Source organism: Camelina sativa, chromosome 10 (genome assembly GCF_000633955.1).
Source record: "Camelina sativa cultivar DH55 chromosome 10, Cs, whole genome shotgun sequence".
Classification (NCBI taxonomy): domain Eukaryota; kingdom Viridiplantae; phylum Streptophyta; class Magnoliopsida; order Brassicales; family Brassicaceae; genus Camelina; species Camelina sativa.
This window is the reverse complement of record NC_025694.1, coordinates 14,671,453-14,689,720: the sequence shown is the minus strand read 5'-3', so window position 1 is coordinate 14,689,720 and position 18,268 is coordinate 14,671,453. Positions and strand designations below refer to the sequence as shown.

At 33.5% G+C, this 18,268-nt stretch overlaps 3 protein-coding genes and 1 pseudogene across 3 annotated transcripts in view; 2 read left to right on the top strand and 2 right to left on the bottom strand.

The window, feature by feature from the left end:
* Positions 1 to 43, top strand: part of LOC104720379 (chaperone protein ClpB1-like) — a 5,191-nt gene extending 5,148 nt beyond the window's left edge. The window contains exon 3 of the mRNA XM_019230732.1: positions 17 to 43. Coding sequence (XP_019086277.1) covers positions 17 to 43 — 27 coding nt within the window. The remainder of the gene's footprint in view (positions 1 to 16) is intronic.
* On the top strand, positions 9 to 671 carry LOC104718959 (chaperone protein ClpB1-like). The gene is made up of 2 exons (XM_010436790.2): positions 9 to 197; positions 297 to 671. Exons 1-2 carry the CDS (start codon positions 51 to 53, stop codon positions 579 to 581), a joined length of 432 nt encoding a protein of 143 aa, XP_010435092.1. The 5' UTR covers positions 9 to 50; the 3' UTR covers positions 582 to 671.
* Positions 867 to 3,124, bottom strand: LOC104718958 (ATP-sulfurylase 3, chloroplastic-like). The gene is made up of 5 exons (XM_010436789.2): positions 2,311 to 3,124; positions 1,786 to 2,191; positions 1,432 to 1,692; positions 1,249 to 1,335; positions 867 to 1,158 (listed from the first exon to the last, which is right to left on the bottom strand). The coding sequence occupies exons 1-5, from the start codon at positions 2,805 to 2,807 to the stop codon at positions 1,021 to 1,023; spliced, it is 1,389 nt and encodes a 462-aa protein (XP_010435091.1). The 5' UTR covers positions 2,808 to 3,124; the 3' UTR covers positions 867 to 1,020.
* LOC109126854 lies at positions 15,229 to 17,894 on the bottom strand (annotated as a pseudogene).

Sequence of the window (18,268 nt, the reverse complement as noted above, 5' to 3'; positions counted from 1 at the left end):
TCAAAAACTATTTCAGGCCAGAGCTGTTAAACAGATTGGATGAGATAGTGATGTTTGATCCTATGTCCCACGAGCATTTGAGAAAAATCGTTCAACTCCAAATGAAGAGTGTTGCTAATCGGCTTGCTGAGAAAGGTGTATCTATGTCTGTCACAAATGATGCATTAGACTACGTTTTAGCAGCCAGTTACGACTCGGTAAATGTCCTTTTCCTTATCCACTTAAAAAGTATGTTGTGCTTGAGGTTTTTTACATTTGTTGTTGCATCACTTAATATTGTATGATTATTATTGTAGGTGTATGGTGCTAGGCCCATTAGGAGATGGCTAGAGAGGAAAGTGGTCACAGATATGTCAATGATGATTGTGCGAGAAGAAATCAATGACGACTCCATTGTGTGCGTTGATGTAAATGAGGATAAAACTGATCTTGTCTACCGAGTAGAAAAGCATGTGGAAGTGAAGACCGAGCAAACGTCAGAGGTTGTGAGTCATTCAAGGAATAAGAGGGGAAGTAATAACGAAGGAAACATCGTGACTCTAACCAAAAGAATTAAAAATGAAGTCATAGTGTTAGATTGAAGAACGATGAAGGATTGAAAGTTAGATTCATATTGCTTTTACGCTCTGTTTTTTTCTTTCTTTTTTTTTGGTTTATATATACTATAATAATATAACTCAACACTATAATGAAATATCTTTCTATAAACTACAAAGGTTTGCCTCCTCTTATAATTTGGCTAAATTCACTACTGCCTCTGAACCCTCTCTTTGAACATTGGTTTTAAACTATGAGCAATTCTACTTTCTTATGCTGGCAACTCTATATAACTTATATAAAGCTTGCTTTTAATAAGATATCTAAAATCGGTATATCTCAAAATTTCAACACCATTGTTCATATAAACTTTTCCAAATCTTATTACCATGACTAATCATTATTTTGAGATCTTAAAGAAACTATAATGTTATTACTTTTCTAAAACAAAACATACAAAAAAAAGAATGTGTTTAGTCTGTCTTAGACCGGAATCTTCTCTGGGAGTCTGGTATTTCCGGTAAGAGTCAAACTGTCATAGTAATCCACAAGCACTTTCCAGCCTCCAGGGCACATAAATCCATCAGGAGGGTTTTCTCTGTTCTTTGCCAATGCTCTCATCTAATAAAACAACACCAAATTAAGCTTTCATCAGGAACTGAATAGTCTGGTTAGATTACATTATGTCCCAATTGGTCTGAGAAGCTGTACCTTCGTGCCAGAAATGAACAAGAAATCCTGAGCTCTCGAGGGATCAAAGAAAGCCATCTTGCCTTGTGTCTTATCGTATGCAGCAACCTAAAACCATTTGAAAACAGAAATTATAAAGCTTAAAAAGACTAAATCTTAGAAGGAGATACCAAGGTTTGAGTATGTGGTGGTTAATATATATACCCTGAAAGGAAGAATGTTGAGTCGTTCGAGTCCAGGAGCCATGCTTAGTACTTTCTTCCCGTGATCAGCATCATACAGGTCACGTTTCTCCACAGGGTGACCCATTCCAGCCGGATCTCTACCCACAATGTAGAAGTTAGCACCAGCATTGATCCTAGCCTTTGCGTGCCACTGCACTTCGGTTGGACCAGCATAAAGCATTGGAGATGGGAATATAGACACCACAGTCGTCTCTGGATCAAGAACACCGTCCTCTAGCACCTAATTAAGTCATGAGAAACCATTTTAGCATCTCCTATAAAATAACTAGGACCAACACACACAAAAAAAAAAGACATTGCTTCCATTATTTACCTTCTCGTGCTGTTTCATTCGCCAGCTGAGAGGAACATCATCCGCTTTTGTAAACCCTCCCAACGGATGTAACAAAAGAATAGGGTTTTTGTAACCCATCTCAAGAAGTCTCCTACGAGTATCAGTCATAAGAAGAGCATGTCCGTTATGAACCGGGTTCCTAAGCTGAAACGCAAACACAGCATCCGCGCCACGTTTCTCTAGCTCATTACGCAGTTCCAACGGCGAAAGCCTGAAACGGTCAAGCCCATCATTGTACTTAACAGGTTCCAAAACCTCAAGATCACCACCAATGAGCCAGTTCCCAGCATTGGTTACCGCCTCTTCTACATAAGGCAAACCCGGCGCAGTGGTACCCCAAGTTCTCGCTATCCGTTCTTCTTTCGGATGTTTATAAATCTCAATACTGAATAAAAACCACATACACATTACTTCTCAGTGACCAACATAACTACCAGAAAAAAATCTAAACTTGATTCCTCAAATCCTATGGAAACTTTGAAAAGCCATTAAATTGAGACTTACTCGTTGAGGATAGCGATAGGGTTATCATCAGAATCAACAAGAGAGACTCGTTTCGATTCACCAATCAGAGCTTTCTGGTCATCATCAATAGCAAGAACAATAGGCACAGACATGTTAACGACGGATCCATCATCGAGATTGAGAAAATTGAAATGAAGGGTTTGGAGGAACTCTGATTCCCTCATAAACCCTCGAAGCGGACTTGCCCAACCTTCACTCAATACGTGCATCCACTGTAGATCAATCTCCGTCAATCTCACTCTCGGCAAACCCGCCGCTTCGTGTTTCTTCTCTCGCCGTCGCGGCTCTGATACGACAAGATCCACGAGCTTCCCACCATCTGGCTCGATTAGACCAGCTCGTACGCGTGACGTTCTTAGGCTACGGTTTCTTGAATTCGAAGGGAATGAAACTGATGTGGTGATTGAATCGGATTTGTGGGGTTTGGTGAGTGGTTGAGAGATGAAAGAGGTTGATTTGGGGAAGACGGTAGACATGGAAGACAATGAAGGAGGGAATCACAAAATAGCGAAGCTTTAAGCTTTTACTTACTCTAATGGAGGAGAATGAGAGAATCTTAAATAAAAATTGAATTTTGAAGTGGAAGATGAAGTGTGAGAGTGGGCTTTTTATAGATCAAAGTGATTAATTGAAAATGTACCTAGACATCTGAAACACTAAACTGAAGAAAACATTTATTTATTTGGCAACACAAAACAATAAGTAGTAGTAGTAGTAGTATTCATTTTAAATTCATACAACCGATGCTAGAATCGAACTTTATCCAAGAATTCGTCAAAGGTTCGACGAGCACTATGCTCATGACTCATGACGACGGTTTCAACTAGGCAAATAAATATTTATTGGACCATATGATGATATCACCCCAATATTCTTTTTTTTTTTTTTCTTTTTGTTTGATTCTCACCAATATTTTTTTATTTATCCCTCTAATTATTTTTCTTTTCTGATTATCTGAGTTTGTGAAAGCATTATCATATTAAAAATACTATATAATGCCAGCTTAAGAAAGTCTATCTATATATATATATTTTTTGAAGTACATTTTAGTTTTGTTTATTTAAAATTTTAGTCTCTACAAAATTGCACTAAAACAATAAGTAAAATATGCTAAATTGATAAAATTAATTTTTTTATAGAACTAATTAATTCTACTTAAATTCCTTATTAATATCAAATTTCTTTTCTATATATGTGTCCCAAAATAAAAATAAAAATAGAAAATAAACAATCAGTTAAATTAAATAATTATATATCAAACAAAACAATAATAGTATTATTTTAAATAAATAAAAAAATATTATTCTGATTAATTATACATTATACAAACAGTTATAATTCATAATTTTAGTGTTTTATCATGATAAAATTATAATACTTTAAGAATAATTGTATCATCGCTTAAATATACAAAATATTAACAATTTAAAATATATAATTTTATTACTAAATTAAATACCGCTAAAATAAAAAAATAATAAAAAAAAATAAATAATTGTCCCGTGGTGTACCAGAGGTTAAATCCTAGTATATTTGTATTTGTAATACTTACATTTTGTTACTCCATTATGGAACTCATCATGTACTTTTGAGTTTTTGTTGGAATTCTTACTTGTAACCTCTCTTAGGTTATCTCTATCTCTTAGATTTGGTTTGTTTGTTAGAGATGAGACAAGAATTGGTTTTACTCCAAGGATTACATTGTTAAACTTGGATAATTGTTATCTTACACCATTACAACACTTTTATACTTAGGTTTCATTCTTAACCTAATTATTATAGCTAACTAACCAAAGCCACTAACATTTGTAGGCCTAATACACTTGCAGTCCAATAGCCTTATTACAAAACACAAGTCAAACTTCTCTTTTGTTGACTTGTTTCTTTTTCTCCTTGTGTCGTTGACTCTTCTTCCTCCTTTGGTCACACGACAACTTCTTCTTGTTGTTCGCTTTACTTTGTTCTTCTTCTTCTCCTTACTTGAAGCTTTCTTTGTTGTAGGATTTAATCAGAAGATTCAATCTCCAACACTCCCTCTTGAATCTTTCGATTAAATCCCCAAAATCAAAATTAGGGATTTGAATCCCATGCTCCTTGTTCTTATGATGATTCGCCTCCTCCTTGATTCTGCTTTAGTCAAGCTGCTTCTACTTTCATCCACAGGTGCTTGGGAGTGAAATCTCTCGCCAATCTTGCCATGTCTCTTCTGGTTCGAGTCTTAAGACTTTTTGCAACCAATTCAATCCACGACTTCAAGGTAATTTTGTACCTCTTCCTTCTCTAGCTGCAATTGATTGTCTGACATCACCATCTTTAATGGTTTCTCTTTCACCATGTCGACTTGCAAGCTAGAATTTTAATTCTCCCTCTTCATCTGAATCTATGTGGATCTAGTTTCCTTCTTTTGCAAATATCTTTGCCATCTCTTGGCTGGTTTTCTTCGCAATCTCTCCATGTTTCTCTTTGATCAATCTCTTGGCCAATTTGTTTCACTTGCAAGTCAGTCAGCCTTGTGACTTCATATCTATAATATGCAAGTTTCTCCTTCAAGTTGGAACGACCCAACCCGTTTTTTTTTTAAATACTATATATATAATTAAGAGTCTCATACTACTTAATTAAATCAACCCAAACCACAAAACATCATTTAAACCAGCCATAACCATCTTACACAGCGGAAACGTACAAACAATACCAAACCAACATATCCTTAATACAATAACATTCCTAACCATTCTATCCAACAACCTATCATAACTCTAACCAAGGTTCCGACACATAACCATAAATAACCAACAACACACAAATGAAACCCTAGGTCATCCTCCTCCTCATCGTCTTGATTCCAGGTTCACACTTGCCTTTACCTGCACCGCAAACACAAATTAAGATGCATAAGTATTTAATAAACACTTAGTGAGGCCATCCTCCAATCTACTGGGCTATACACACAAGCAACTGAGATTCTATTATTAAAGCCAACAACCAAAACACAAACAACACAACAAACCAGGAAAACAAGACTCGGTCAAGTCTGGTGTCGACCGACACTAAGTCGGTGTCGACCGACGCTAACGCGTCACTGGTGTCGACCGACACTAGGTCGATGTCGACCAACACTCAACCAACATGGTCTCAACCGACACCAACTTGTGTCGATCGACACCACCTTCACAGAATCGATCTGCACGAAGCCGAACGACAAAGCTCCGTTCCAAACCCTCCCAAACTCTTCCAAACTTCTCAGGAACCTATGGGAACATGAAAACAACCAACCCACACAAGCAAAACACCACAAACACAAAGAAACAGCCAAAACAACAGAGATCTCAGGCTTAGATCAGCCATGGTCAAGCACTCACCTCTTTTGCAGGAAGATTCTCACTCAACAACGACGAATCCAACACTTAGAAGCCTTCTCCTTCGTTCCTAACACAAGATCTTCACTCCACAGCAATAGATCTCTCAAGAACAACAAAGGATCTCAGAAATCTCTCTCAAAAACGTTTTCTCCTTCTTCTCTCTGCTTCTCTGTCCAAAAACGGCTAAAAAGACGAAATAAGTCGAGTTCCCTTTTTAAACTCGAGTTTAGGGCTTCTCTTAAACTAACCACGCAAACCGGACGATTAAAATCGAACCAATTGAACCGTCAGCAAATGGTGTTGACCGACACCACATGTGTTGTCGATCGACACCCAAACCGAAATTCCAGAAATTGGTTCGCGGGCGTTACACAAGTTTTCCCGCGAGCTCTCCTCACATTCTTGAAGTCTTGTGTGTGACTCTTGTTCACGTCTTCTTCGGTGCTTTGTGCAACCGACTTAGCTCCCTCTATCTCAGGTGAACTTCTCTTATCCTTATTCAGCTCCCTCTGTGGTGAGCTTCTTTCTTAGTTCACTGTATGGATTCAGCTTGATCTTTCTCTTTCTAACCAGTTTGTTCCTCCATTTCACTCTTGGTGAGCATCCTCCTTCTGGTTTTATTTTGATCTCTGCTTCTCCAACAGCTTGTGTCGCTCTCTCAACTTCAGGTATGCATTCTCCCTTTCTTTACTTTGGGTCTTCTTTGATCACCAAGTTGTGCATTTCCATTCTCTAAACCATCACTTTGGTTGACTTTAGTATGTTTGGTTCTTTTCACCATCACCTAAAGCTTTCTCTAACCTCGGTCTATTTGGTTTTTCCATAATCTCCAACACAACTTGAGTAATCAAAAAAATTTCCAACCTTAAGCATACCTCTCTCATTTCAACTTCAGCCACAAATTCTCCTTCTTGGTTTGATGCTTCACATAGTTTGTTCTCAGCCTCAACCGTCGTTCTCAATCCATCTCTTTTGAATTTGAGTCTTGTTGATCTTTGAACTTTGATTTTATTCACACTAACCTCATGAGAATTTCTTTACATGGCTGCAGCTTCCTTTCATTGGTGACTGAGCTTCTTCTCTACTTCAGCCCCACTCTTCTTTGACACCATTGATGCGGTGCCTCCCTTCCTCTTTTGCTTCAGCTTCTTCCGCTGAAAGCCCTTTTTTTTTTTCCTTTTTTTTTCACAAAAGTTTTTCTCTAACCGTAGCCTTTTTTAGTTCTGCTTCTTGTTTAAGCTCAAGAATCACATGGATTCTTAGCCTCAACAAGCATCTTTAAGCTTTACCTTCACCATGTCAGGAAGAATAGAAATCACCCCACAACTCTATCTTAACATTCGCACTATCTCCACAGCTTCTTCCAGAGACCTCCTCGCCTTCTTGGATGCTATTAAAGCTACGGTGTGAAAGTGTTTGTAGTAGCTGATGGTGCTCTTGTCACCACATTCTTTTCCTTATCTTCTTCTTTGACAGTTTCAGTTTGCTCTTCTTTGTTCTCTTATTTTTTTTTTGGTTTGTTTGTTAGAGATTAGACAAGAAGCGGTTTTACTCCAAATACTACATTGTTAAACTTGGATAATTGTTATTTTACACCATTACAACACCTTTATACTTAAATTTCATTCTTAACCTAATTACTATAGCTAACCAACCAAACCCACTAACATTTGTAGGCCTAATACACTTACATCCCAATAGCCTTATTACAAAACACAAGCCCAACTTCTCTCTTGTTGACTTGTTTCTTTTTCTCTTTAGGTCGTTAACTCTTCTTCCTCCTTTGGTCACACGACAACTTCTTCTTGTTGTTCGCTTTAATCTGTTCTTCTTCTTCTCCTCACTTGAATCTTTCTTTGTTGTAGGATTTAATCAGAAAATTCAATCTCCAACAGTTTTTGACCTCACTCTATCTTGACATGAAGCCACCAGGTAATTTTATCTGTCTTTGTTTCATTTTTTATGGTAATTTGTTACTCTTTTGCCCATCTTTCAAAAGGTCAAAAGTATGATTAATACGACAATATTTTAAATGCTCCATCTTACTTCAAAAATAAATAAATAAATACAATAGAGAATGACTCAATTAACTCGGTTTTTGTGGGAATATTTCAGGGCTCACATTTAAGATATGCAAATAATAAATCAGAGAGTTCCCCTTTCCTCCTCATTTACTCATAATTACCTAGCGGTTTTCCAATTACACACTTTGTTTTTTTTTTGTGATTAACAAAAAAAAGGTAATCAAATTTAGATTTTAAGAAATAATTTATTATCAAAATGTCTTCAGTTATGCATGTACATGAGAAATTAATCTTGTAGTTTAAATAAATTTAGATAATTAAGGTTCCAGAATAGTAAGTTTTGCATGTACATTTTTTTGGGAAAATCTCACAACAACTCCAGAATAGTAAGTTTTGTTTTCAAATCTAACACATTACCTCTAAAGTTCTAAAAATAGAATTATGTTTCAAAATTAACTATAAATTTTAAGGGTTCGAATGGTGACTGCGTATTTGGTTGTGTGAGACAAATAATTTAATAATGCGGTACGGTTCAACTGCGGTTCATGGAAGAAAAATATATTTGCAGGATAAGTGCGGTTAATACAAAATAAGCGGTACATAATGATATTTGATTGGCGAAAAAATAATAATTGTGGTTCACAATAAAATCACACATATATTTCTATATTATAGTAACGGTTTCAAGAATAAATTAGTAAATATATAAATAATTAATATAATTGTAATTTATTTTCTATTTTAATGTTAATGAAAAAAATATTTCATAAATAATATTTATTTAAACTCAGAGTTCAAGTTTTTATGTATATATTTTTTATGCATAACTAAAAACACTATTTATTTATTAATATTTATGTTATTTATGACAGATATGAATTTATTAATATTGATCTTGTTATTTATAGTTATGATTATTTCTTATATAATTATTAAATTATTATTAATCAATTAGTCAAGAAAGACAGATTTTAAGGTGTCTCGCACCGTATGTGGAGTTATGTACTATATAGTACGTTATTCATTTTATCCAGACATAACAAACAAAAACGCGAATTTCCTTTTTGTTTTTACAAAAACTGGAAACTAATATAATTTGGTTGATTGGTGTAGTTATTGTGGATTTCAATTTTTTGGAAATATGTTCCGCTTATTTAAGTCATCAATCATGGCCTTAGAGTACGAAACTTGCAGGGAGGGGGTAATTTACTTGGGACTAGAAGAAGCCAATAGACCAGTGACGACATCCCATTTTGCATCCTCTTTGTTTTGTTCTTTGCTTTGACTCTCCACTATTCTATTCTGAAAATGTGGGTTTCTTGACTATAGAATACTATCTTTGCCTCTTCTTTTTGTTTTTGTTTTCATAAATAAATAATAAGTTATAGCCAGCTGTACAGTATAACTAAGATTCTTATGGTCCGAATGGTGACAACGGATTTGGTTGTACGGGCAAATGATTTGACAGTGCGGTGCGGTTCAATTACGGTTCGTACGAGAGAAATATAATTGCGGGACAAGTGCAATTAATACAAAATAAACGGTGCAAAATAAAGTCTGATTGGTGAAAAACAATTTGCAGTACATTTTATTTAAATCTTTTAACAAATGTATTTTAATACATTAAATCTTTTAGCAAACCTATTTTTGTATTAAATAATTTGGAAATACATTATAAATCAAATGTTATAGAATAATACATATATTTCTAAAAGTTACATATAAGTGGAAGATATATAAAAGGTAGAAAGAGAAGACAAAGAGAATTTCTTTTTTTAATATTGTATTTCCATTTTATATTTTATAAAGTAATATAAGATATGTATTATTTTAATATGAAAGTAAAACAAAAAAAATGAATTGGTTTGTGTGGTTTTCTAGAAAAACGCTGGGTAATGACCCATATATATTGAGAAAGCGGTTCGAGGCATAATCTACTAGACAATACCGCCATTTTTTCTAGAAAAACACAAAAACAAGTATTAATGGTGATTCGTGACTGAAGTGTGGTTTTCAATAAAAATAATTGAATTCAACTTTGTTTTCAGTGATTGGAGAACACCTAAAAGCGGAATTTAATGCGTTTTTTTGAAAACCGCCTCCATAATCCCAATCAATAATTTTTCTATGATTTTTTTTTTAGCAAAAAAAAACAAATAGGTGCGAATTTATATCCTTTGGATAATAGTCTTGGACCACCTTTCCAAAAAATAACACCATTTGTCCAACGGTTTTCCGATAAACGCAGTATATTTCGTTTTTTTTGTTTTTATTATAATAATAATTATATATTATTTTATCCATATAATAAAAATACAAAAAAAATAAAAAAAAAATAACCTCTCTCTTTTCTCTCTCACATTCAACTAATTTTTAGAATACATAATAAAATAACCCTTTGTCATCTTATCTTTAAGAATTTCATAAATTTCAAATAATAAATCCATTAATAAACCGCAAATCATTAACTTAATACGTTTAGTAGTATATATACACATATAACCATTAACAAATCTTTTTTTTTCAAGTAACAAATAAATTTATTTTTGGAACATTATATGCTTTAATTTTAATTTCAGTAAATTTTATATTTAAAGTTTAGTAATGATATATTAAAATTGTTTGTTCAATAACACTAACTTTTTAATTTTAACTATATGTGAAATATTTATTTATTAATTAAAACAAATCAAAGTATATAATTATATTAACTAATAGTAAAATAATATGAAATCCGCACCGCAAATACTTTTTCACCAATCAAGCATTATTCGTATCGTTTATTTTCCATAAACGGCACTTATCCCGCAAATATACTTATCTCGCACGTACCGCAATTAAACCGTACCGCACTTGTCCCACAAATATATTTATCTCGCACGTAGCGCAGTTAAACCGTACCGCACTATTAAATCATTTGTTCTACACTATCAAATTTGCGGGTACCATTCGGATTGCCTATTTTTCTACAACTATTACCTAATTGTTGTGAGTACAATTTTTTCTCACGAAAGGTTGTATATCTTCTGTAATTCATTACCCTGTGACTTTTTGAGTCATAAAACTTATGACTAATTATTGACCTCATATGATGTTACAATATTGAGTCTTTGAAACAAAATTAAAGCCTAAACTCTAACATGTAGTGTCTATAGGAGGGGAAAAACGGCCAAAATCAACCCGGATTATTTGCGGAACGCTTTTTCATACTGATACTCTGCATATATCAAACTGAACATAATAAAAATGTAAAATTTCTACCTAAACTTTATAAATTTAGCGGATTTCAACCTCTCCTTAAACGGTGTTAGTTGACTATTCGACGGTGCTGAGTCATACGCCAACAAGACAACACATGACATATATAAACGACAAAAAGACAAAAATAATGCTCAACCAGGACTCGAACCTGCGTGGCATAGTATGTCAAACAGGCTCCTTAACCACTCGAATACGTTAAAGTTTTTGGTTATCATAAACAAAAACATGGCCATGAATGGTGACGTGAGGAAAGCGGAATTAGAAGAAAAAAATATAAATACGTCTTTGGTTACCAATCAATAATACGTTTTTACTAAATACAATTATTATAAAAGTAATTATATATATATATATATATATGATTTTATTGTGAACCGCACTTGTTTATTTCACCAATCAAATATTATCCGTACCGCTTATTTTGTATTAACTGCACTTATCCTGCAAATATATTTCTCCCGCATAAACCACAGTTGAATTGTATTGCACTAAAAAATTATTTGTCTCGCACAACCAAATACGCTGTTACCATTTTGACCCACACCCTACCAATAGGTAGTTTTAAAAAACAAAAGTGGTCCACTAATAATTCTCATCATGAAATCCGCAACCCATTATTTACTATTGTTATTTTAAAATAACGCAAATCACATACAATTGTGTGATTGGTGACTGACCTAAGTTTTTGGGTTCCGAATGGTAACCGCAAATTTAATAGTACACGACAAACAATTTGATAGTGCGGTACGGTTCAACTGCGGTACAAGCGGGACAAATGTATTTGCGAGACAAGTGCGGTTACTGCAAAATAAGCGGTACAAAATAATATTTGACTGGTGAAAAACAATTTGCAGACAAAATTCATATTATTTTATTAATAACTAGTTTTATTATATAATTTTTACTTTTAAAAAGTTAGGAGGTGGTATTGGTTTGGGATTTTAAAAGAATTTTAATGACTTTAAATAAAATCATTGAAAGTATAAAATTGAGGATTTTAAGTGATTGTTTAGAAAGTTTCTAAAATCTTGCTGATTTATTTTTCCTAATCTTGTAAAATCTCTCATAAATTCTTATAAAATCCTTCTAAAAAAATATTGCACAATATTCTTTTTTTTCGATTTAACGCTTCTGTGAAAAAAAAAAAATTTCTGCACACAACAATGGTGGTAACCGTAAACGGAGGCTCTCTTTTTCTTTGATCACCGCACAACCTTCAACATCGTCATAGTCGTTGTGTGTCTCATTGTTATATACAAAAAGGGTGTCATGATCCTTAATGTACTTGGAGCGTGACGTAAACAGACATGCACACACACAGAGAAGAAAGAGAGATAAAGAAATAAGAGAGAGAGGGTACTCGAAGTGAAAGTTGAGAGAAAGAGAGAGAGATGAATATAAATACACATTGACTTCTCTGTTTCACGAGGATGCACATGCTCCTCTCTCTCTTTCAGAAGTTTTTGTTTTGTTTTTTGTTTCATTGCTCTCTCCTCGTCTTCTCACAATTCACATGCTTTGTCTCTATCTCCCTATCTTCTATTGGTCTTCCCAATGCTCATTTGAACAACCGTTTGGTGTTATCTTCTTCTCCCATTCTTCTTGATTTTTCCGGTGACGGTAGTCATAAAAGATAATTCTGTCTATTTTTTGCTGGGTATATGAATTTGGTTAAGATTGGTGGAGATATGATGGAAGATGATTGGGAATTTGCAACGTCATCAAACAGTGCCTCTTCTTCTCCGCCTCCCAAAAATTCATGGACTATGATTGTGACAATCTCTCTATTTGATGAGAGAGTTTACATGACTTTTTATGAAGAAAATAATATAGAATACTAAACCAATAACATAATAGTTGAATTCCTTAACAATGCAAGATTGTTTTTTTTAGTTGAATAACATAAAACTTTTAATTATTTTTATAAAACTCTTAATCCAATAACAGTAGATTTATGAAGATTTTAGATAACTTTTTACAAATCCACAACTAATAACACCAAATTTTAAAAAGTATTGATTGAATAACAACATATTATACATAACTTTTAAAGTCATTAAAATTCTATTTAACTCTCAAACCAATAACCCCCCCCCCCTTAGTGTTATTGAACAAACAATTTGAATATATCATTTCTGAATTTTTAATATGAAATTTATTTTAATTAAAATTTAATCATATGTATATATTAATTGTAACATTGGTTAAACAATTCATGTATATTCTTTGGAAGAGAGCCATAGAATTGAGACATGTGATATCTCACAACTCAATTTCGTGATGATCTATAAGGAGCTAGAAATCCTTGTTTATTTGGATAGCCATAATCAACGAGATAATACTTCTCTAATGGAGGCTGAGGAAACTTGGTATCACTTTGTTGCCATGTTTTAAAAATCGTTAGGCGTTACTCGGGCGGTGAGGGAGGGTCTAGCGATTAATCGGATATAAATCGGGAATTAATCGCGGACTAGTTTTAGTGTTTTTATTATTATTTATAATTAATAATATAATATATAACTTATATTAGATTGTTTACTAACTTGTTCAGAAAATATTAGACAGCTCAGCTGGTTGAAAGCTCATTAACAGAGGGTGAGGTCACGTTCAACTCCCCCAGATATGTGTTTCATCTATTTTTTTCCTTTTATTAATAAGGGGCAAAAGAGTAATTTGATTATCATCTTCTCCACACAAGACCCCGATGCTGTTAAACCTAATATATGACTGTCAAAAAATATTTTAACTCAATTTTTTTCTTATTTTATCATATTTTCAACTGTATATGACATAGAAATAGTAGATCCCCACATTTAACATCATATTTTGGTGAAAAATCAATCAAAATCGAGTTTTTTTTTCGATTTAACTTCCGATTTTGTCATTATCGCGGCGGTTCCTCACTACCTAGCGACTCCACGCCGTGTAATCAGCCAAATCGACCAATTTTTAAAACAGGGCTTTGTTGTGCCATTTGTAGAACAGATGTATTGTGGCATGATCCTGGTGCTCCATTCCAGATATATGTGAATAACATATTCAAATCACATATTGCCATGATGTTCAATGACGCATTATCTTGGCAATTCCAATACATTCCCTGTAACTCAGTCTTTACTTTGACGCATACATGAGTCTTATCCATAGCTCCAACAAATCCACTAAAATATGGCCAATATCTCCAGTCAACTTGAAGTCTTTCAGGAATTCGATAGAGTTCCTGTCTTGTTGGAGTTTTAATAAAATCACATGCTAATAATTCAGTTGTTGTAAGAACTTTCCTAAATTTTCTCGGTACAGTCTCTTGATTTCGGCCAAATCTTAAACCAACATCTCTTTGAACTTCATTGTGTCCGCTTATCCATAAAAACATAGCCACACTTTCTTCAATACTTATATTTAATATTGGTTTTAGACCATAATTTATTTGCAACATATTACACAATATTTTGAAACATGGAAGTGACATCCATAATAACTGAAGACAAGCAGCATCATCATGTTGTAGTTGATGCCATATATTTCTCTATCCCAAACCTCCATTAGTTTGGGCTGGTGCTTTTTGAAAATATCGTTCATAATAAGCCAAAGCTATTTATATTACTAACCCTTCAAATTGTTCATTTTCTAAACTCCACAATTCGACTCTCTCTTCGTAATTTAGATTGTTTGGGTCTTGTAATCGCAATTGACACAAAATGCGTGAAATTACAAACGATATTTCATTAAAGATAAAATGATTTTAAAATCTCACAAATTACAGAAAAAATTTTAAATTAACTAAGACAATATAAATCATAAAAATACATAAGCGATATTGATTAAACATGAAGCCATATATTATTCATCTCCTACATCACTTTGATGACTTTCATTTGGTTCTTGCGGGGTTCCACAAATATTGAAAAGGCCTCATGGTCTAGGTGTTGTGGCATTCATCCAGATTCAAAATAATTAGTGAAACCGAGACCGGCTGAAGTTTCTTGTTGACTATTCCTCACATTTTCACCTCGGTCACCTAGTGAAAATCCATATTGAAAATTTGTTGGAGTTGTTCCAGATGAACCGCCTTGCTGAAAATTTGGTGTTTGTTGCCATGAATGTAAGTTGGATGGTGAGCTCCACTATGAAGTATTTGGTGGTGTGCCCCACTGTGGAACATTTGGAGGTGTGCCTCATTGTGGATGATCATTTCGTGGTGTGTCCCATTTTTGATAACCAGGACCCCAACAACTAAGTGGAGTTTGCCCTCATAAATTATTATCCACATATGATGGACTACTAAATGATAGACCTCCTGAATGCGGACTGCCAAATGAATGACATGAGCTTAACTGTTTGCACATCTTGGTTGTTCCGTGAAACACCCGTCATAACTTCTAACAATTGTAGCTCATCTTCGTCAGTGCTTCCTGCTATATCAATAAAATACTTACGCCAAAAAACTAACTCCTTAAGTGCGTTAATGCATGCCCACTAAAATTTTATGTAGTTGGCTAGATATAGCGCAAAGAATATTGCCTCTGCTTTTTTAAATTCATCATAATCATCTTGTTCAAAACCACCGGGACAAAGTTATTGAAAACTTTGTTGTTGAAATTCTATATACCCAACAATGGTGTCTTGTCTAGTTGTTTCAAATGATTGTCGCCTACGATTTCCTCGTGAACCACTTCCAATAGAACCTCGGGAGCTTCGCCAGATCTTTTTAATCTACTCCCACGCCTACTAGTCGACTGCAGATTTAGTTTACTTCGTTGTTGACTTCTAGAAGCGGAATGTTGTAAGGTTTCATTGTCATCAATAGTACTATACACTTCTTCTTCTTCTTCTTCTTGCGTCTCAGGAACTTGTGTTTGTGGTTCGTCATCACTATCGCCATCTCCATGCGCGTTAAGCAATTGTTCTCTTCTTTGACGAGCAGAGTGTTGAGAATGTGATTGAATATCATGTAATGCGAGACATCATTTCATTACGTTCGATCCCAAAACTCAGACGGTTTTTAGTTTAAGCTTTTTGTTAATTTGTAGTTCTAAAATTAAAGTGGATTAGTTTTTAAAGCCTAAATTTTGATACATAAGTTTATATGTACGAGGATAATGTGAAATTACAAACTCTTGGTCCGCCCGCCATGATTCAGATGCATATATCATACATGTATCAAAATCAACCGTAATCAAAGTTTTATGCATAAGAACCTTCCACCTTTTGTACTTTTTTTTTTTAATTCATCAAGCTTGTTTTTGAAGAAACCATAAGTTATATCCATGTTGAACGCTTGATTGAACTTTCTAACCATATACTCTCTACTGATCGCAGTAGGATTCTTAAGAGTGTAAGTAGACATGACAATTGCTACGTCAAACAATTAAATGAATGTTTTCTCCCAAATGTGCGACCATTTGCACTTGTCTTTGTTCTACATATATCGATTACACAATATTAATTATTGTATAAAATTATTAAGTATTTTTGAAAAATACAAAACATATATTTATCTGAATTGTTGCCTTTGTTGGAGGAGTTAAAATTTTGTTTGGATTAGTATGACGTTTTGAAGGATTATTGTTTCGTCGACGATTAGATGATATATCTACGTTAGATATAATAAAACAATTACGATGCATCCAAAATGATAATAAAAATTACTATGAAAATAATAACAGTAGTAAACATTAGTATGAGAGAAAATATAAATATATATAATAATTAACAAGGGTAATAAATTTTTTATAATATTATTAAACTATTTTTTTGAATATTTTTAAACTTAAATTTTGTAAACATAGTTAAAATAAAAATCCATAAATAACTAAGTTGATTTTGTACATAGAACTATTTTAAATTAAATATTTAATAAACACTATCTGTAGTAAATATATGTATCTATTTTAAAATTAATGAAATATATAACCTACTACTACTATAAAAACATTAAACTGCAAAACATAAATTAATAAATATTGAATCATAATTTTAATTTTAATAAGTTTAAACTAAAAAAATATATCTTATATATTTTATAAGAGTGTTAATTTATTATCTATAATAATAGTAAAATAAGTTGAAAAAAAAAACAATACACATCACCTTAATATATGCTAGAAGCCTGAAAACAAAGAGACAATTTTTTTTATTTTTTTGGTTCAACGTGAATTTTTTATGTGAAAGGAGTGAAAATAGGGAAAGAGAGAAAGAGTTGTTGTAATTTTGTGATTTGTCAGAGAAAGAGTTATTTGAATAAAAAAAATCAGAAAATGACTATTCACCGCGAATTTCTATTGGACCGCTGTATAACACACTCCTCTTATATAGAAATGCGGTCCTGTTTTAATTTTGTCACAAAATCCGCAATTTCTTTTTTGGAAAACGTGAATTTGTTTAAAAAGTCTTGATTGGTGACTTTTATGTATTTTTGAAAAATGCAAGTCGAAAACCACCTTTTAATGGCTACCATTCATGGCCTAAGAGTGTAGAAATCAAAATCACAGTTTACAACATCTTTGTTTATATAAAATGCTCAGTAATAGTGTTATACAACAATATTATGTATGTCATTAGAGAGCCTAGCCACACCGAGCGTACAATATCATGTGGCTCATACGAAAAAAACACAATATGATTCATTATCCACCATTGAATCTGATGTTAAATTTATATCCGACAAAATTATTTAAAAAAAAACTTTCTAAATATAACTCTAAACGCAATCTTATCTAATAAGAGAAGTTTTTTCTCAACTTTTTCTAAGAACATGACACCTGGCACATTAAAAGCAATTGTTTTATATTTTAATATTAGGCCTTACAAAATAAGACCAACTACAATAAAATTGACAGTCTTTCTACCCATCAGGAGCATACGAAAGAAACGACTTCGATTTCACTTGTACTCACCTTCCCACCTTCTTCACCATCGTTCGCAGCAGCTACCAGCTCTGATGTACCTTATCCATAAAGCCTTTCTCGTTTTGTCCCGAACTATAAGCCACTGGTCTCCGTCCTTTGTTGCAAGGTCTTTGGTCAGCTTCCCCATGAAGATCTCTTAGATCCATCGTAGTCATACTTAGTTCAAGATTTTATTCGGTCTCATCTTTGGTTCCCCTTCATTGAACGGTAAACCTCCAACTCACCATCATTCATGTTCTTCCCCCTCTGGTTTTTTTTTCCAAAAATCTCCTAATCTTTGGTTTTCTTTGGTTTATTTCTCCTACTCCACCACCAAATTCTAAATCATTTCCGGTTTGATGTTGTTGCATCCTTTTACCGTTATCGTAGCACCAACCACAAG